General features: G+C 40.6%; 1 protein-coding gene across 2 annotated transcripts in view; it reads left to right on the forward strand.

Annotated features, from left to right (window-relative positions):
- The window catches only part of TTK (TTK protein kinase), a 99980-nt gene extending 98500 nt beyond the window's left edge, over window positions 1-1480 (forward strand). For both annotated transcript variants that reach the window (XM_084623177.1, XM_084623176.1), the window contains exon 22: window positions 676-1480. In XM_084623177.1, the coding sequence (XP_084479303.1) occupies window positions 676-762 (87 nt within the window). In that variant the 3' untranslated portion in view covers window positions 763-1480. The remainder of the gene's footprint in view (window positions 1-675) is intronic.
- The last annotated feature ends 19810 nt before the right edge of the window (window positions 1481-21290 follow it).

Consider the following 21290-nt stretch of genomic DNA (forward strand, 5'->3'; position numbering starts at 1 on the left):
GACAACATATCTCAAAGAACCAGAGTTACTGTGCAAGTAACAGTTTTATTCTATCCCGCATGCACTTCTATGGCAGCTGTGTAATAACTCTGTTAGGTCTTCCTTGCCTGAATATGATCTCTAGTAGTTGGACCTATTTGTCCATATGGATGGCAGCCATTTGACAAAAACAAATTTCTCTTACTGCCCTAATTTTGCCCTGTAATGTGGCGATGTCAATATGGACACCTACCCAAGATGTCTCAACCAAATAATTTTTCTCCAGTTCCTCTATGGAACTCTACCTACTCGCATAGAAGAGGGGGAGAACTGGGTGCAAATACCTTCATCCTTCCATACTGGTATTGGTGTAATTTAGATCTGGGTGATTTTCAGTCCCTCCTCTGCCTGCATTGCTCAAAATGTTCATATTTATTTTCTTAGTGGTCTTGCTTTGTATGTTTTTCACCATCTGGACACTAAACTGCATTTAATGCTAATACTTCTTTACCTTGTCTTACTATTAATTTCCTCATATTTGCATATATCTGACATTTTAGTGCTTGGTTTAGATGGTACTCATTACTGTCTATTGAAACAATTTTGTACACTATAGCATCATTTGTTACAAACAGACATTTGAATAAGTAATTCTTGGAATGATTATTTCTACCCCTTTATCTTTTTAAATTTCAGACTTTATACGAACAGTGCAACAGTGGTGAAAGTCTTGATGTATCTGCATTTACAAAACCTGGCAATCAAACACGGACAAAGAAATGATGTGCAGTAATGCATGATTTATTAGAAATGTGTAAAATAATTTTGATATATATATTGATCTGCTCTTTTACAAAAAGGACGCTGACAGCATAAAGATTCTATATTTAAAGTAAATGTCATGATCTCTGTTGCAAATAATGCCATAGATTATTAATACAGAATTTAAAAAATCTAATATACTCTTTACCCTCTGCTGTCTGTTTACCATTTGAATGTCACTCTGGTTAAATAGTGAATGAGCTAGACAGTCACGTTTTATGGTCCAGGTACTGGCACAAGGCTATAGAATTTAGATTGCAAATACTTGTGTGTGTATGTCTAAATAAAAAACAACATTTTGAGGAAACTTTTTAAAAAAAGATGGGGGGGGGGTGAATTTTCTATAAAACCCAAACTGTGGATCTAAAGTCCCTGACAGAGTCCTTGCAAGTACCACTTGGAAAGTATATTCTACAGTTTCGTTCTATACCGTCAAACATAGTCAATATCGTTGACTTTCATTATGTCCAGTGGATTGTCTTAGACTTTTGGAAAACAAACACTTCTGTAATATTGTTAATGTTAAAGTGCTAAAACACAGCATTGTTTGTTGATAAATGTAAATCTAACATCCTGGCTTTGAGATTTTCAGTTGTCATTGATTGATAAATGACACACTGGAAGTATTAATAAAACTCTGAAGAACAATGTAAATAAAGTGGCTTACACTGTATAAAAATTGTTCCTTGTAAATTCAGTTTTCTACTTGCTTCTTTTTTTTCAAGGCGCAAAATATTCTTAGAAAAATACTTATCTAGTTTTTGTGGTGTTCAGAAAATAGCTAAAATTTAATACTAGTTTTAAAAACCTCTTCAGTTAAAGTACTGTTCTGAACTTCACAGAAGATGCTTTAAAGGTGGTAGACCTATTACAAGAAGCTGAAATACGGTGTACAAAGAGGATGCTTATGCCAAGATTTTTTTATACTTTTATTCTGTTACACTGATTTTAATAAGTACCGTTCAAAACAGTAATTTAGAAGCGTGTTTCAATTTTAGGTATGCTTAAATAAATTAGCAAGAGAAATCAGATTAGCAAGTGGTCATTTACCTTTTGCTTTAAAGGTAAATCTTTTTGAAGGTTGTTTTGCCATCCTTAATATTGTGCCCTTAAAAGCTAGTTGGCAAACTAGAAGTTTAACTTCTTGCACAAGTGTTTTTGTTAATACACTGTACGTGCTTCATCATGACCTCTTTTAGTGTCCTTTTCTCCAAAGGTACCACTCCCACTCTTGAGTCAGGTTTCCCAGTGTATAAATAGCTGGAAGTCCTACAGTGATTACCTCCCCTACTGAGGGCTGTACTGTCCCCTAGTCAATGAATGAGAATGTTTGGAGGCACTTCCCCTGACTGCTTCTGCATCAGTAGCTAAAATTAGTTACATTTCTGAGAGAAGTCGCAGGAAAACAAGAAGTATCATTCATGTCATTACGTTTGTCAGCTTTAATTTAATTTTTAATTACAGACTGGGTAACTGTGCTGTGGGAACCAGATGAGATGCCTCACAAAGCCCAATGTTATTCCTCCTTTTCATTTATATCTCATTTTAGTATAGGCACAGATTTGAATTTTCACGGTAGCATTTAATCACCACGGTAGCATTTAATTTCAGAAAGGGGAACTATAAAAATGAGGAAGTTATTTAACCAGAAATTAAAAGGTGCAGTACCAAAAGTGAAATTCCTGTGAGCTGCATGGAAACTTTTTAAAGACATCATAATAGAGGCTTAAATTAAATGTATACCCCAAATTAAAAAACACATAGTAAGAGGACCAAAAAAGTGACACCATGGCTAAACAACAAAGTAAAAGAAGCAGTAAGAGGCAAAAAGGCATCCTTTAAAAAGTGGAAGTTAAATCCTATTGAGAAAAATAGAAAGGAGCGTAAGATCTGGCAAATGAAGTGTAAAAATATAATTAGGAAGGCCAAAAAGAATTTGAAGAACAGCTAGACAAAGACAAAAAGTAACATCAAAAAATTTACATCAGAAGCAGGAAGCCTACTAAACAGCCAGTGGGCCACGGGACAATCAGGATGCTAAAGGAGCACTCAAGGAGGATAAGACCATTGTGGGGAAACTAAATGAATTCTTTGCATCGGTCTTCATGGTTGAGGATGTGAGGGAGATTCTCCAATCTGAGCCTTTTTATTTAGTTGACAAATCTGAGGAACTGTCCCAGATTGAGGTGTCATTAGAGGTGGTTTGGGAGCAAATTGATAAATGACTACGAACACACACTTGTATAACTCAACCTATGTGAGCTGTCCCATTAAACTCAATGTGTATGATTCACATATGTGTCTAGTTTCAGAGTAACAGCCGTGTTAGTCTGTATTCGCAAAAAGAAAAGGAGTACTTGTGGCACCTTAGAGACTAACCAATTTATTAGAGCATAAGCTTTCATGAGCTACAGCTCACTTCCTCAGATGCATATCGTGGAAACTGCAGCAGGCTTTATATATACACAGAGAATATGAAACAATACCTACTCCCACCCCACTGTCCTGCTGGTAATAGCTTATCTAAAGTGATCATCAGGTGGGCCATTTCCAGCACAAATCCAGGTTTTCTCACCCTCCACCCCCCACACAAATTCACTCTCCTGCTGGTGATAGCCCATCCAAAGTGACAACTCTTTACACAATGTGCATGACAATCAAGTTGGGCTATTTCCTGCACAAATCCAGGTTTTCTCACATCCCCCCCGCCCCCATACACACACAAACTCACTCTCCTGCTGGTAATAGCTCATCCAAACTGACCACTCTTCAAGTTTAAATCCAAGTTAAACCAGAACATCTGGGGGGGGGGTAGTAGATAGAATATCCTGCTCGGCAGCTCTCCAACACGAGTTTCTACAAGCCATTACCCTCTGATCCCACTGAGAGTTAACAAAAGCAACTACAGCATTTGCTCAAGAAACTTCCTGAAAAAGCACAAGATCAAATCCGCACAGACACACCCCTGGAACCCCGACCTGGGATATTCTATCTACTACCCAAGATCCATAAACCTGGAAATCCTGGGCGCCCCATCATCTCAGGCATTGGCACCCTGACAGCAGGATTGTCTGGCTATGTAGACTCCCTCCTCAGGCCCTACGCTACCAGCACTCCCAGCTACCTTCGAGACACCACTGACTTCCTGAGGAAACTTCAATCCATCGGTGATCTTCCTGATAACACCATCCTGGCCACTATGGATGTAGAAGCCCTCTACACCAACATTCCACACAAAGATGGACTACAAGCCGTCAAGAACACTATCCCCGATACTGTCACGGCTAACCTGGTAGCTGAACTTTGTGACTTTGTCCTTACCCATAACTACTTCACATTTGGGGACAATGTATACCTTCAGATCAGCGGCACTGCTATGGGTACCCGCATGGCCCCACAGTATGCCAACATTTTTATGGCTGATTTAGAACAACGCTTCCTCAGCTCTCGTCCCCTAAAGCCCCTACTCTACTTGCGCTATATTGATGACATCTTCATCATCTGGACCCATGGAAAAGAATCCCTTGAGGAATTCCACCATGATTTCAACAATTTCCATCCCACCACCAACCTCAGCCTGGTCCAGTCCACACAAGAGATCCACTTCCTGGACACTACAGTGCTAATAAACAATGGTCACATAAACACCACCCTATACCGGAAACCTACTGACCGCTATTCCTACCTGCATGCCTCCAGCTTTCACCCTGACCACACCACACGATCCATCGTCTACAGCCAAGCTCTGCGATACAACCGCATTTGCTCCAACCCCTCAGACAGAGACAAACACCTACAAGATCTCTGTCAAGCTTTCTTACAACTACAATACCCACCTGCAGAAGTAAAGAAACAGATTGATAGAGCCAGAAGAGTTCCCAGAAGTTACCTACTACAGGACAGGCCTAACAAAGAAAATAACAGAACGCCGCTAGCCGTCACCTTCAGCCCCCAACTAAAACCCCTCCAACGCATTATTAAGGATCTACAACCTATCCTAAAGGATGACCCAACACTCTCACAAATCTTGGGAGACAGGCCAGTCCTTGCCTACAGACAGCCCCGCAACCTGAAGCAAATACTCACCAACAACCACATACCACACAACAGAACCACTAACCCAGGAACTTATCCTTGCAACAAAGCCCGTTGCCAATTGTGCCCACATATCTATTCAGGGGACACCATCACAGGGCCTAATAACATCAGCCACACTATCAGAGGCTCGTTCACCTGCACATCCACCAATGTGATATATGCCATCATGTGCCAGCAATGCCCCTCTGCCATGTACATTGGTCAAACTGGACAGTCTCTACGTAAAAGAATAAATGGACACAAATCAGATGTCAAGAATTATAACATTCATAAACCAGTCGGAGAACACTTCTATCTCTCTGATCACGCAATCACAGACATGAAGGTCGCTATCTTAAAACAAAAAAACTTCAAATCCAGACTCCAGCGAGAAACTGCTGAATTGGAATTCATTTGCAAATTGGATACTATTAATTTAGGCTTAAATAGAGACTGGGAGTGGCTAAGTCATTATGCAAGGTAGCCTGTTTCCTCTTGTTTTTTCCTACCCCCCCCGATGTTCTGGTTTAACTTGGATTTAAACTTGAAGAGTGGTCAGTTTGGATGAGCTATTACCAGCAGGAGAGTGAGTTTGTGTGTGTATGGGGGTGGGGGGATGTGAGAAAACCTGGATTTGTGCAGGAAATAGCCCAACTTGATTGTCATGCACATTGTGTAAAGAGTTGTCACTTTGGATGGGCTATCACCAGCAGGAGAGTGAATTTGTGTGGGGGGGTGGAGGGTGAGAAAACCTGGATTTGTGCTGGAAATGGCCCACCTGATGATCACTTTAGATAAGCTATTACCAGCAGGACAGTGGGGTGGGAGTAGGTATTGTTTCATATTCTCTGTGTATATATAAAGCCTGCTGCAGTTTCCACGATACGCATCTGAGGAAGTGAGCTGTAGCTCACGAAAGCTTATGCTCTAATAAATTGGTTAGTCTCTAAGGTGCCACAAGTATTCCTTTTCTATATGTGTCTAGGTTTCTGCAAAATTGGGGCCACGTGAAGTAATCTAAAAATAAGGATAAAACACGCTCTTCCTTTTTACTAATTCTTGCCGTTTAGACCTCTTTCACGGCTGATAAATAGCTTCTCTTGTTTTGCTTGAATGCAAGTGACTAATAATGAGGAAATTCATTCCAAATGAATACTTGCAACCCTTCCAATCCACTCTCAATGAAATAATCATGAGGTCCTGCCGAGAGTGCATCTTGTTCTGCACAAAACCTGGCTATTTTTAGGCATATTTTCAAAATATCTATGCACATCTCACTTAGTTGATAATTCCAGATTGCATATACTTCTTATCTTACTCCATCTGAATTGAATAAAGTTGGAAGCTTGGCATTAGATAAATGTTGGAAAGGATGCAATAGGGCCGCAAGCAGCTCTTCTCACATGTAGTGAAAATGTACCAAGAATATAGAACCGTAACACGAATATAAGCAATGAAGCAGGAGACACTTGGTCCTATTTCCCCTATATTCTTGCCTGAGAATTTTTCAAATAAGAACTAAGATAAAATCTGACACGTCACCTCAATTCCTCACTCCACAGTCCTAGCCACAGAATGGGGCAATAGGTACATGCCAGCTTGAATCAGATGGATTGCTAAAATCTGGGCGGCTCTTGCAATTGAAGAGAGGATTAATTGAAGGAGGGATTGCTATGCCAAAAGTTTAAACAGTTCATAAATATATTGAAAAAGTCAGTGTCTAAATATTAATCAGCTCACTTGGCTTGCCTCTCACATTAACAAAAAGAACTCTAGTGCCTTTCTGTGCTTGTTTTGAGATGTGTGCATGATGTGGCTGAGTAAAACCAAAAAGACTTTTCATGGTTGCTTGTTACTTACTTAAACTTAAGCCCCTTAATTTTCAGTTTAAACCCATTTTACCGAAAAATTCCCAGGTTTTACAAAAAGTATTATTCATTATTTTCCGACTTTTCACCCTACTTTTGTGTCATTCAAATATATAAAAAATAACTTGTTTTATTGGGAAAATACAATACATTGCATGAAATATATGTATTATGATAATATATTAGTCTGTGTGTGTATATGCAAAGCTGCCTGTTGAGGTGAGGAGATGTATTAGTCTAGAAAATACAATAAACAAATAGGCATGCATGCAAGTTCTGAAGTATGTGCACATCTGAACGTACTGATGAATCTCACGCCCACCACATGCACATTTCAAGCTCTTATCAGATAACAGTTTAAAGATCTGACCCACTAAAATGGGAAGAAAATGAAAATCTGTATCGGAATATGTTTCAGAACACAAGGAAATAATTGAAAGTTTAAAAAAAACCCAAAACAGGAGAAAAGGATGAAGTTGAATGTATGGGTTACAAATGGTGTGGCCCAATTATTAAATGTAAATAGTTATAGGCTAATAGTTCTAAGTCTACAGCTGTAAACTGTTTATTCAAATGAAAAGTTTTATTTGGGTATTAGAGATGTATTGTTTTCTTAAATTCAGAAGTGGCATTGTGTTTTGAGTGCTGTTTTAGTTTTACAGCAAACCACACTGATGAACGGAACTCAAAGCATTAATCTATACCAAATACTTTTCCCCCGTCTTTCCGTCCACCAAAATAAATCCTGATATTTACGCAGACAAATTATTAATAGGTTTTTTTGCACTGATTTTTCACCTGTTTTTTTTTTTTTGTCGCGGTGGTGGTAATAAACCCTGATAAATTCCTGGGGGAAAATTAACCCCCCCCCATCCCCCACCCAAAGTCCCTACTTAAACTTCATATATCCTGATTCGCCTAGTTGTACTTACCTATCATACGCTCTTGTATTTGTTGAAAACTATGAGAAAAAATAATTACAACTAAACAAAGTGACCACATAAGAGTAAGGAAACCTGAGTTGTGTTTGTGGCACTGCTACTCACCTGCTTTGTGACCTTGGATAATTGACTTCACCTCTTGCATCTTTGTTACTCCTCCCCTACTTTCTTGTCTCCTCAGAGTGTAAGCTTTTTGGAGAAAGAACTGTCTCCTACTGCAGCGCTTACAGTGTTTGTACAGCGCCTAACGCAGTAGGGCCCTGATCTCGGGTGCGCGTCTTTAGGTGCTGCTGTAATGTAAACGTTAAATAATCAGTCATCTTAGCCATTCAAATTGCTATCTCAAATTTTTCAAAGAAAAGGCATCCCTCCTTGCTTCCTCATGTACAAGAGGGTTGTTTTGACGCTGTGTTATTCTTTTAAATAATGAAGTATCTGTGCCCATGTAATTTCTTGTCCTGATGTGTATCTTGGAGGAAAATGGGGTAGCAACAGTGGGTCAGATACCATTCTTCTGATCAGTAAACAAACCAGTTGTGAGAGAGTGAAGTAGCATACCTGAGAATGAGAAATGATGTGATGAGGGGTGCACAAGGAAAGTGATTTGTGTGGTACAAAGGGAAAGATAGATGAGAGGACCGGGGTTAGGGGTCCTAAGCAGAAGAGAAGGAGGAAAAGGATGCAGGAGAGGCAGAGAGGAGGGAAAATTTGAGAGAACATAAGAAAGGGAGAAAATGGAAGAGAAATGAACTAAAAAAATGGATAAACGTAGAAGCTTCAAGAGAGTACATCTCTCTGTGTCCAGCAAATTGAAGTACATGGCAGACAACCTGTACCAGGTTAGCATGCCAACCAAGCGATGATCAAAATGTTCAGGCAGTATAGGAGACAATACTAGAAAAAATATGTGCTGACCTAGGAACAGCTAAGAGATGACAGCTAGGACTTCTGTCTCTTCTCTTGATTGTCACTGTGCTACATGCCAGAAGTACTTGCAACTTCACAGTGGCAGGAGCAAATCTCATCCTGCACCAAAACTATACCCCTTGCTGTATAATTTCAGCTAAACAAAAATGTCTATTGGATGTTATCTGTGAAGGACCTCTAGTCTACAGCTGAGCAGTGCTTATTCTATCCAGCAGAAGGCAGTGGTACTCATACATACCAGCTACTACATAACAATACTGCCCAAATAGAATGGTGCAGATATCAGAGTTGAACTGCTTCACAGGACTTTATGTATTCATGTCCCTTCCTACTGTGGTTCTTTGGCAGAAAACGGGAGATGAAAGGAGAACTTTTGCTTGTTTCTAATTTACCTGGGTGTACAATGTGAATTACTCTGCAAATTTGGTGTAGCCTTTGAATTTCCAGAAGCTTGCTCACACAGTTTGGGTGCTCCTACCACCCCCACACACCTGGAGGGTAGGGAGGAAGGAGGTAGAGAGAAACGCTTTTGAAACTTTGTGGAAAACATGGGTGTGGTAATGGGACTGGGCGTTTTGCTTGCTTGATGTCAATTGCAAAACTATTGCCATTACCATGTAGTCTCAGCAGAGGTGCAGCACCGAACAAGTATAGAAAGTTCACTAACTTTTTCCTCTGGAAGTGATCTCCAGAACAGGGTCAAAGTGCATTTTTATGCAGGAATTAATGCATTGGTGCTGCCTGTGTTAGAGCTGTTAAAGAATTTCAATTTCCAGGCCTGTCCATATGGCACATTTCACAAGCAGCAGGTTCTAGATTTAAATCCTAGTTGGATAAAAACTTTCAAATGTATTTGACTAAACAGCGCAAAATCATCTGAAAGGCAACCCCTGTTTGTTTTAGCAAGGCTGTTCGTATTCCAGGAAGGGCTTGTTTGCCACATCCCACCTTCACATGGTATCTGACCCAGGATCTGAAGTTGTCACGCAAGTTTTGTGCCTTTACAATAATATCCCTGCTGAGCTCCTATGTCAACAACACAGAATTGTGCCTTTAAATCAGGATCAGGCCAAAGGAGGCATTGGTCAGGAAGAGAGGAAAACCTAAAAATATGTAATGGCAAAGGTGTTAGGATATAGATATGTAGGCCTGCCTGTAAAGGCCTATCTTTAAGAATTTAGGTATATATTTATCACTTAGCTAGTTATAGAGGTATTAAAGAAACAAAATCACTGTCTGCCGGGGTAAGGTCTTTCTCTCACTGTGACAGTCTGAGGCCTTGTTCTTAGGCTAAGGCCTCTGGCTAAGCAGCAGAGGCAGCCATAAACTGGGAAGCGAATGGTCACATCCTCACATTCCAAACTAGTCACATTGAAATAAGGTGCTATGGGGCTGTTAGGAATACAGTCCTGTCCTGATAATGCCCATCGCCTCCAGAGAAAGGGAAGAGCCTAGAAGATTTAAAGAAAACTTAGTTTGATAGCATCCTGTCTGGCAAGAACTCAGTTATCAATAGCTGGGATGTGAAATCCTCATTTCTTTGTTGTTCTATCACTGTAGTCCCCATTTACCTATTATTTGTCTGTATAATCTCTGTCTGGTTCTGTGATTGTTTCTGTCTGCTGTATAATTAATTTTGTTGGGTGTAAACTAATTAAGGTGGTGGGATATAATTGGTTAAATAGTCATGTTACAATATGTTAGGATTGGTTAGTTAAATTTCAGCAAAATGATTGGTTAAGGTATTCGTAAGCAGAACTCAAGTTCTACTATATAGTCTGCAGTAAATCAGGAAGTATGGGGGGGGAAACAGGGAATGTGGGGGGGAAATTGGAACCATGTTTAGCTAAGAGCAGGAATGGGAACAGGGACACAGGTGTAAGGCTCTATGGTGTCAGAGCTGGGAAGGGGGACACTAAGGAAGAAAATTGGAATCATGCTTGCTGGAAGTTCACCCCAATAAACATCAAATTGTTTGCACCTTTGGACTTTGGGTATTGTTGCTCTCTGTTCATGCGAGAAGGACCAGGGAAGTGAGTGGTGAAGGAATAAGCCCCCTAACAACAGGATACTGGCCAACTACCTTGCCTTATGGCATGACTCATTTCTTTTTCAAATTTGCTCCAGTGTATAAAAGTTCACCTTCAGGCCCCATCTGCACTATAACTTTTAACTGCGTTTGTAACCACATATTATAGCTGGTATTAAGCTTGGCTGGAAGATATGTATAACGCTGTGCTAATACTCTACTAGTGATCATGCAGGGATAAATCCGTGTTATCCGTCACCACCTCTGTTGGCCCATGGGTGTATTCAAGTAACCAGTTTTGCTGTATAGATAAGCCTCCTAACCATGCCAGTTAGTTGACTATTCCTCCCTCTTCAGAATTCTCTGTACAGCAGGACATCCCAGAATGCATTGCCCCATATTTTGCCATGTGTGCACATGTCCACTCCATGATGATATCCCAGTGGGATAAACCATATTTTTCTAGAAAATACTGATATAAACACAAGTTGGGTGTTGATGCACAGACATGGTTGATATATTAGTGAGCTGTGAACATAGTTACTATGTGTGAATACAAATCAATTGTGTTTATCAGACCAGATGAGCATGTCACAATCTGGTTACAAAAAACTTGGGTGCACTCAGATAGAGTCTTATACATTCTGTTTGCCCGAAATATGTTCACATCTTTCTCCTTGAAAGTGGTGTAATTTGGTTCTTCTGAAGTTGAGGCTTTTGTAATTTTAACAGTCACCAGAGTGACATTTACATTGAGGTACTTTCTGGCACAGATTAATATTGATTTTAGCTTCACTCTTGAGGTCTCTTGGAAGTGCATACAATAACAATGAGAGTTCCTCTTTGCCTTTTTTCTCCGGAGCCAAAGGTGAGAAATAAAACTAAAATGAAGTTAATTCACTGAGGTTTGTTAAAGCTCTAAAGTGCTTTGAAGAATAATGCTACATAACTACTAAGTAATTCTAGATAGCAAAGGCTCTGTGCTGAGAGCCATAAACTGTACTTGAGTTCCTCTTAAGTAATTAAAGAAACAAATAGTACAATGAAACAGGTTGAAAAAAGACACAACAGACATTTTTAAGGGTTTTTTTTTTTTTTTTTTTTTTACTTTCTGTGTGTGTGAAGAGCTATTGGGGAGAAGCTAAGTCAAAGAAATATTTTTTATATTTAGTTTTGAACACTTGGGGCTGACATCATTCTCGCCTCGTGCAGGAGCGCATTCTGTCTGGCTCCCATGAAAGTTCTGTCTCTAGGGCTCATGACTCTCCCTCTAGAGACATTTTCATTGTTTGCAGTGGAATGTAGCTGTTTTGGGAGGTCGTGGTCATGGAAAGAGAGGCAATCTCTCAGGTAGCGAGGGCTTGAACAGGACTCTGCTTTCAGTGGGAAGCTAGCGCAGACAGCAGAGGACTGGAGTGATGTGGTCATGGCGACAAGTGTTGCTAAGTGGACACTTTGCTGTATTGTGTACAAACTGGAGCTTTGGGGGTAAGGTTTCATTCCTAAATGCAATGAGTTGCAGTAGTCAAATCTGGCGATCAGAGATGAATGGATCGCTATGGACATCTGTGTCTTATAGGTTGGGGCACAAGCTTCTGACCCACTGCAGGCAGAATTTGGTGTGTGTTGCAGCTGTGACTATTTGAGTGTCCAGAAGTATTGAGTAGTCAACAACCAAACCAAACCCTGAATGTGTGAACCAATTTTTATAAACAGTTGGCTGGAGCCCTCTGTAGAGGGGATGTTATAAAGGAGGCATGTTTTTCAAAGTACAGTAAAAGCTTTGTTATCCAGTATGTTGAGGAAATGGGGGGTGCCGGTAAGTCAAATATTCTGGTTAACTAAGAGGGAGGGAGTTTGGATGCAGGAAGGGCTCAGGGCTGGGGGGGTGGGGTGCGGGATGGCTGTGGTGTGCAGACTCTGGGAGGGAGTTTGGGTGTGGGAGGGGGCTTGGGGCTGGGGGTTAGGGCACGGGAGGGGTTTCGGGATGCCGGATCCTGGCAGCGCTCACCTCGGGCGGGTCCCCGCAAGTGGCAACATATCCTTGCTGCTCCTAGGTGGAGGCGCGGCTAGGCAGCTCTGCATGCTGCCTCCGCCCACAGGTGCTGCACCCACAGCTCCCATTGGCCATGGTTCCTGGTCAATGAGAGCTGCGGAGCCAAGTAGGGAGCCTGCTGGCCACGCAAACTATAAACTGGACTTTCAGTGAAGATCAGAAATGCCGGTTTATAGAACTTTCCAGTTAGTAAAGTGCTGGATAATGCAGCTTTTACTGGTTTCACAGTGGTAGCCATGTTAGTCTGTATCAGCAAAAAAACCAAGGAGTACTTGTGGCACCTTAGAGACTAACAAATTTATTTGGGCATAAGCTTTCGTGGGCTAGTATTTCCTGCTGATAATAGCCCACCTTAATTAATTGGTCTCATTACAGTTGGTATGGCAACACCCATTTTTTCATGTTCTCTGTGTGTGTATATATATCTTCCTACTGTATTTTCCACTGCATGCATCCGATGAAGTGGGTTTTAGCCCACAAAAGCTTATGCCCAAATAAATTTGTTAGTCTCTAAGGTGCCACAAGTACTCCTCGGTTTTTTTGCAGCTTTTACTGTACTTCTTTCTTCCCATCAGTATCCTCTCTTTCTTGTCTGCATTCAGCTTGAGCCAGCTGGTCTTATAGGTGCTGATCTCTGCCTGGGAGCTAGAAGATGGTGTTGTTGACATCAGTCATTAGAGAGCGAGACAGAGCTGGGTATCGTGTGTGTGGCTGAGATTTTGGCCTGTGTTGTTTTAGCAGCTATCCCAGTGGCTTCATATAATTGTTGAGTAGGATAGGTGACCAGGCTGAATGTTGTGGAACACAACATGTGCAGGCTTTTGGAGAAGAGGGACACTTGCCCATCACAATCCTCTGGGTTCTGTTTGAGAGGCAGGGTGTTTCAGTTTATGCCTGCAAATTTATGGAAGAAGGACGGAATTTCACAGCTAATGTCACCAGGAAGTGATTGGGTGGCATATCACCAAGGGATAGGGCCCAGTTTCTTAGATGTCAAGTGTGTGTTTTAAAGACAGGTGAAAAGGTGCCAGATCTAGAAAGGAAAACAATGTTTAAGGCTTTTGTAAGCAAGTTGACTGGAGAAGAAAAGGAACATTGAGGGGTGGGAAGGAAAGAATTATATTGGTAAATGGATGAAAGTGGCTCTCAATTTCTAATTTTTACTCCATCACTAATTAACTTTTTTTTTTAATTATAACTCTTTGGGCCTGATTCTCATTCACACTAAGGCCCAATTACTACTCTGGCAGCGTAAACAGGCTGGAGGTGGACACAAATAACACTTAAACTCACTTTAATGTTGAAGTTAAAAACCATACAGCACGGTAACAATGGAGTAGTACATCAAGTATCTTAATATTCTGCATCCACTTGAGGGCACCATCATACTGCTTATAACATAGTTTTCACTTACGATGATAGCTTATAACATTGAATTATCACTCATTGTAACATAAAAGTAATCATTTAGGAATATCAGCTGCTCTGTTTGGTTTTTTTTCCATTACTTGCAATGACACCTGTATCTAAACCAGTTTTGCCTCCTCCCAGGTTGTTCGTGTCTTCCCCGTCCTCCCCAGCAAAAAGGTCATATATTCTAAGCTATATTATCAGTCTGATTTTAGCCCCCACAGTAGCTTCTGTTAGCGTTAGCGGGTATTGTGTGCAAACACACACAAACGGAGAGACTTTTTAAAAAGAACTATGAGCTCAAACACAGATGCCAACCTGGCATGTAGTGTGTAATTCTTTTGGTGGCCATAGAAGAGCATGGGTTAATAAAAACTGTTGGACTTAATAATGTCAAGAACAAGCACAGCTGTAGTCCTCTAGGATAAAAACAAAAGTGGCTCCTCGGGGTCCTGGTTACGAAGACTGCAGGATGACTGGCCACCCACGTCATAATATCAGGAGGCTGGGCCTTCTCCGCTTAGACTCTGTGGCTCTAGAATATTCTCTCACATTGATACATACAGTGTGTGTGTGAGTCTCTGGCATTTTTGTTTGGAACTGAACTAACTGTCAAACCGCCCCTTTCATAGCAGCTGAAAATAGCACGTGACCTGGGCTTGAGTATATTTTGTATGTTTCATTAGCTGAATTAAAAAGAGAGACTTTTGGAAAAGAGGGTCATAGCTCTTCAGGCTTCAGACAACTTATAGTCTGCCAGGCATTGCACAAGTAGTGTGGCTGTAGGAGACTGAGGAAGAGTCTCCAGTGGGTAAATGGTGTCAGACTGGAGTAGTAGGTTTGTTTAAAGTTGATACAATTATGAGTTTTCTGACTTGGCACTTCAATAACCACCTGCTGTTGGGGGTTGGGAGGCTGTGAAGTCCAGTTTATTGCACTGGGAGGAAGGAGGGCTTTCCAATTTAGTCAGTGAAGACTGACTGAGTCTGAGTAAACCAGAATGGAGGAGGGAAATGGCTGGCCATGAGGAATGAATGGTTGGCTGTCAGAGTGCCTCAAAAACACTACAAAAAAGCTGTCCAGCAAACCTTTCTCAGAGGTGCATTAGTGTAAAGCCAGTTCCCAAAGAAGGGGGAGTGATAAGTGCATACCACCAGCAGGAAGAGCAAAGGAGCTGTTATCTTGCTGAAGTTAAGTGCTGCAGGCTCCGGCACTGCGCACAGAACACTTGCATTTCTTCTTTCAAAGACAGAGCTGCTTTAGGCCTGTCAGCACAGGAATAGGGACCTGTCAGCTAAGGTGCGCTCCCAAACATGTAACGCTTTATCAGGCAGGACAGCTGAGACCTTTTTTTATAGGGTAATACAAGGGTGTGAGCAGATCAAGATACCCTTAGAGTCACAGAGCTAACTTGTAGATTGGTGATATGGCACTAGACAGGGAGCTGGGAGATCTGGATTCTATTCCCAACTCTGACAATGACTCAGTGAGTGGCCTTGTTGCTAGCCTTGTTCCAGTCCTGCTCCTGCCTTGGCCCTTGCCTTGTCTCACACCACGTAACCCGGTTCTGACCCTTGGCTCTCACTCCAGAGTTCTGCCCATTGGTATCTTGGAGATGGGGGCTGAATAACCAACATGTTTAAAGTTCAACAGGATGTTGAGGAACCAGCATTGGTGACTGTAGGTGGATTGTTTTGGGTATCTTCGCATTCCTGTGGCTTCTATCCAGATCAAATCCAAGCTTCTAGTTCTTATCCTCAAGGGTCTATACAACTTATATCCCATCTGCTTCTCTGCTCCCATTTCCATTCCCCTCTTGCCTTGTTGTTGTATCCATGCCACGCAATCTAGCTGCTTCTTTGTGATTCCCCCACCCCCTCTACTGTCCACTCCAAACTTCCCTTCACACAGCACCATAAAACTGGAGCCCTGGCTCATTTCATCATGCCCCCCTCCTCTCCTTAACTCACCTCTTCCAAATGCCCTACATGGTTAATCTTATTGACTTTCATAGATTCCAAGGCTGGAAGGAAGGAACTATTGTTATCTAATCTGACTTCCTGTGTATCACAGGCCATAGAACTTCCCCAAAATAATTCCTAGAGCTTATCTTCTAGAAAAACATCCAACGTTGATTTAAAAATTGTCAGTGATGGAGAATCCACCAGAACCCTTGGTAAATTGTTCCAATGGTTAACTACTCTCACTGTTAAAAATTTATACCTTATTTCCAGCCATTGGATCATCTAGCCTTTGTCTGCTAGACTGAAATGCTCATTATTAAATATTTGTTCCCTGTATGGAATTACAGACTGTATGTAATCAAGTCACCCCTTGACCTTCTCTTTGTTAAGCTAAATAGGTTGAGCTCTTTGTATTTACAACTAATAAGGCATGTATTCTAATAGTTTAATCATTCTTGTGGCTCTTCTCTGAACCCTCTTCAATTTATCAACATCCTTCTTGAATTGTGAGCACCAGAACTGGACACAGTATTCCAGCAATGATTGTATCAGTGCATCTACTCTCAGTAGCCACGACAACCACCTTTGAAACTTTAGGCATGAACTCTTTTGAGGCTGAGGTTTTGTTTCTGCTGAGGAGTAACCTCAAATCTGTTCACTGTATCTGACACTATCATGCATGACAGTGCTGACCAACATCCAAGTTGGTCCCGTCTTTTCTTTTTCATGCTTATTTTTATTTTTGGGGGGAATGTAGCACTCGCTAAAGTGATTGGGTAATAGTATTGGTTGATGCCAGGCATAGTGAAGGTAAAGAACTATGTAAGGTTTCCCTTAGGGCTTTGCTAATGCATTTCAGTGAGAACACATAGCCCCCATTCGTTTCTTGTTCCGTGCTGCTTGTGAATGACAGACAAATTATTACTATTTGTATTGCACCTTTGGAGAGAGATTCAGTAAACAGTGGATTAATCACAATCTCCCTATTTTATTTTCAAGGAAAACTGATCCTATGCTTTCTGATGGGCCCAATCCAGCAAGGCAGAAGCTCTTGCTTATACCTGAGTTAATGGGATTACTGGGGTTTAAAGTTAAGTATGTGCATAAGTGCTTTGCTTTTTTCACACAATTCATGATTTTTAAAAACCATTGTTCAGATACAGGAGAAGCAGTAGATATTAGTTGTGGACAAGTATTAAATAGTGCCAAATTGTGTGGTAATTATGTGATAGGATTTAAATTTTAATTAAATTTCACTTGTAACCTAAGTGAGAGAGGATTACATAGTTTTGGTTTATAAAGTCAGAATATTCAGCTCACGCTTGTTCCTGCTGAATCCCAATTAAACGTTAACTATATTACGTTGTCGCATGTTATCTGGTTCTGTTATCGTTTGTTTCCTGTCAGATACTTTAGTTGCTGTAATTTTGCAGGAGATCTATAAACTCGATGTGTATATAATTCTCTGTCCTTGGATTTTACAATTACTATATAGGCTATTGGGTTTACCTTTAGGTTAGTTAGAATTAAAATCATGAGGTGTAATCTTGGTCAGATAAAGTGTGTGTGTGTGTGTGTACTGTGATGGGGCAAGGCCAGATGGCTATAGTAAAGTAGTGAGAGACAGATATAGTAGCCCCAGGTTGAACATATCCCTGTTACTAGATTAAGCAAATGGCAGCTGCTCCGGGCCAATTAAGATCTTTCCAGAAGGCAGGGAAGACAGCTAGGTTGATTTGGACACCTGAAGCTGATCAGGGGCTGGCTGAAACTGGTTAAAAGCCTCCCAGTTAGTCAGGTGGGCGCACGTGTCAGGAGCTGTAGGAGGAAACTGCGCTGTGGGAGAAACTGAGCAGTATAAACCATAACCAGCACAAGGAAGGAGGCCCTGAGGTAAGGGTCAAGTAGATATTGAGGAAATGGGGGCTGTTGTGGGGAAGTGGCCTGGGGATTGTACACGTCCTGTTTCCAAAAAGTCAGCTACCATAGCTGCTACTATTAGTGAGCCCGGAGTAGAGGGTGAGCCCAGGCTCCACCCTCCCCTCCCCGACTAATCACTGAGACTGGGAGAGGACAGAGACTGTGCGAGGAAGGGTAGCTTCTCCTCACCTCCCTTGCTGGTTTATGATGAAAATGGCTCAGTAGGCTGTGACCCTTGCCTCTAGAGAGAGAAGGGCTACGTGGAGGGTCACAGGGAGCCTCTGAGGCTAGCAAAATCCGCCAGGAAGCGCAGGACCCACTGAGACAAGGTCAGAGCTTTGTCATAGTACGTATACATACACGTGCATTAGGAATGTGGTGAATTCTCTATTCATATTCAGTTTGTACACAAAGCCAAAGATTCTGAAGGTTATTTGGATTTGCCAGATGGTCTAAGGAAGAAGCACAATCTTGAAATCTTACAGCCATTGCGTGGCCTCATATTTCAAGGATATTCATTTATTTCTCCAACACTGCAACATAAGCTATTTTTTGTATTTATAGCACAATAAATAAAATTAATTTGTCATTCTTCTAATATATTGATGCACAGGCTGTTTCCAGATAACATTGATAATCTTATTTAAAGTAAATAAAAAAGAAGACATTCAGAACTAAGGCTGCACTCAGTCCAGTCTTTAATACCTAGGAATGTTCTGAGGGAGTGGAAAACATTAACCTTGGAGCTATATTAGGGCATAAGGGCCTTGTATGTTATATTATATTATATTAATTTTATATAATTTCTTTGTTTTGTACTGGGGTATCACCTAGTGACCCCAAACAGGATCAAGGTTGAATTGTGGTAAGTGCTGTACAAACACTTATTAAGAGGCGGTTTCTAGACTAGAGAGTTGACAACTTAATTTGAGACAAAATACAATAAATAAGTATGTAAAACAAAAGTCAGGGAAGGGGAAATGAGAGAAGGTAACACAACTAAGAACATTTGACTAGGTAACTATTGCATAGCTTGACGGTTCCTGGACAAACACTACCAATTTTATGAACCTTTAAAACGACAGTATTCACTTTTCGCAGATGATACAAAACCAAATCATCGTAAGTTGTCTGGTTTCCTGTAAGCATCAAAGCAAACATTTAACAGGAATGTTTTGTTCCCTGGCAAGATTGACTTTGCTAGGAAAAAAATTTCTCTGAATTTGTTTCTCCCTCTTCCCCAATTAAAACTCTCTGGAGTTTCTTACTCTAGCCAGAAAATGTTTATTCCAATAGTAAAATATTTCTAAGGCTTTTTATTATTATTTCTCCAGTTTTCCCTTTCCTCTCAATCCTGCCTGTTAAATGTGTGCCTCAGAAATGTATGTGCACAGAATGCACAAAGACCCTACCCTTAACCCTGCTCTCTCCTTTTTAACTAACAAAGTCATTGCGTGACTGTGTGTCACATTCTGAATTCTTTTTATGATGTTTATTACAAATGGCATATGAGTAGTAAAATAGGAACCGTTGTAACATTTTATGCTGATGGGTGCTACTGCTCTGAAGGAAGTCATTAAGTTGTTTCATGTCAGTGCACGCGGTGATGTATTTTGGCAAAGTGCCTTTATAATATTTGTCAGAGTTGAGTTTAACATTACACAGTCTGAGCATTCAAATCAGGATAAGAAATTGGTGGGGGGGGGTTGTGTTTTATTTTTCTACTCTTGCTGCTTTAAATGACCTTCTTGATCTATGCGTCTGTTTTTCTGAGACTGTATTAAGATTTTGCTAATACTTAATGTACCTTGAAATATGGGTTGACACAAAGGGGCTAGGAAACAAAATTAGAAACATCTGGACCTTTATTCTTGGCCTTTTGTGAAGAGAGCTGTGGCTCAACCTTACAATCTCTAATGTCAAATCCTATAAGCTGCCATGCAAACATCAATTTTGTACAGATGATACCTTTTCCAACAAGATTTTTTAGATCTAATTTTCAGAGCATGTTTTAAGCACTCTGTTAAAAGTAGAGCTGGTCAGGAAACTGAAATTATTCCTCCATACAATATCAAATGAAAAATCTCTGTTAGACATTTTTTGGTAAATTTTTGGTTTTCTGCAGAAGTTTCAAACTGATCCAAATGAAAAGATCAAAATTTCAGAACAAAATAACAATTTTTTTACTTAAATTGTTTTGCTTCAGTTTAAAAAACAAAAGTACATGTTAAGTCAAAAATTAATGAAAATATTCCTGTGAGGAAAATTGAATTTTTTCTGTGTTGGAATTGACATTTTCCAATGGAAAAAATTAATTTAAAGAAACTAAATTGTATTTTTCAGTGGGAAAAACTTTCCACACAAATTTTTGACAGCTCAAATTAAAAGCGAGAAAGCTCAATATTGCACACTCAAAGAAATGTATTTTCATCAAGTGAAAGCACAAATCTAGTGTTTTTGGAAATGATGGGGTTTGCTACACAAAGACTTAATCCTGCAGAGTGGTCCTATTGACTTCAAAAGGAGTTGAGAGCACAAGCCTCATACAGGATCTGGCCCAGAGTTTGAGTCTATGCCTTTGAAATATTATGGTCCAAAGAGTTTACAAGATAACTCCTTGCCTACATGCCCTTCTAGCAGGACAAATATGACTTTTCTCCCCTCCACCCTCATGCCAGTAAATGGGATGAAAACTTGAGATTGCTAGGATTTATTTGGCAAGAGAGACAAGCTTTTGAGCTACACAGAGCTCTTCTTCGGGTCTAGGAACTAGAGTGTCACAACTAAATACAAGATCAAACTGATAGTTTAGCATAAGCTGGATCTTGTATTTAGCTGTGAAAGATACTCTGAGTACCTTTCCCAGACCTGAAGAAGAGCTTTGTGTAGCTCAGAAGGCTTGTATCTCTCACTAAGAGAAGTTGGTTCAATAAAAGATATCACCTCACCCAACTTCTATCCAATATCCTGGGACTGACACAGCTACAACAACACTGCATGCAGGATTTATTTGGAGAGATTTGACAGCTCTTTCATGTTTACTTTGGCTGTGAGAGAGAAATCAAAAGTCAATCTCTCTTTCCAAGAACAGGTTTTTTTTAATCCGGGGTGGGAGTTGGAGGTAGGAGAGGGAGCATTAAGTAGCCTCCTGTGCAGACGATTTGCAGGAGACTGCATGCACAATGCAAGCCCCACCTTAAATACTTAAATGGAGCTTCAGTGGCACAAAGAGCATCCTGCAGGTTCTTTACATTACAGTCAATTTCACAGTGTGTTTGAGGACATTATGTTAATGAG

This window comes from Lepidochelys olivacea (genome assembly GCF_965140295.1).
Source record: "Lepidochelys olivacea isolate rLepOli2 genome assembly, chromosome: 3".
Lineage (NCBI taxonomy): Eukaryota > Metazoa > Chordata > Testudines > Cheloniidae > Lepidochelys > Lepidochelys olivacea.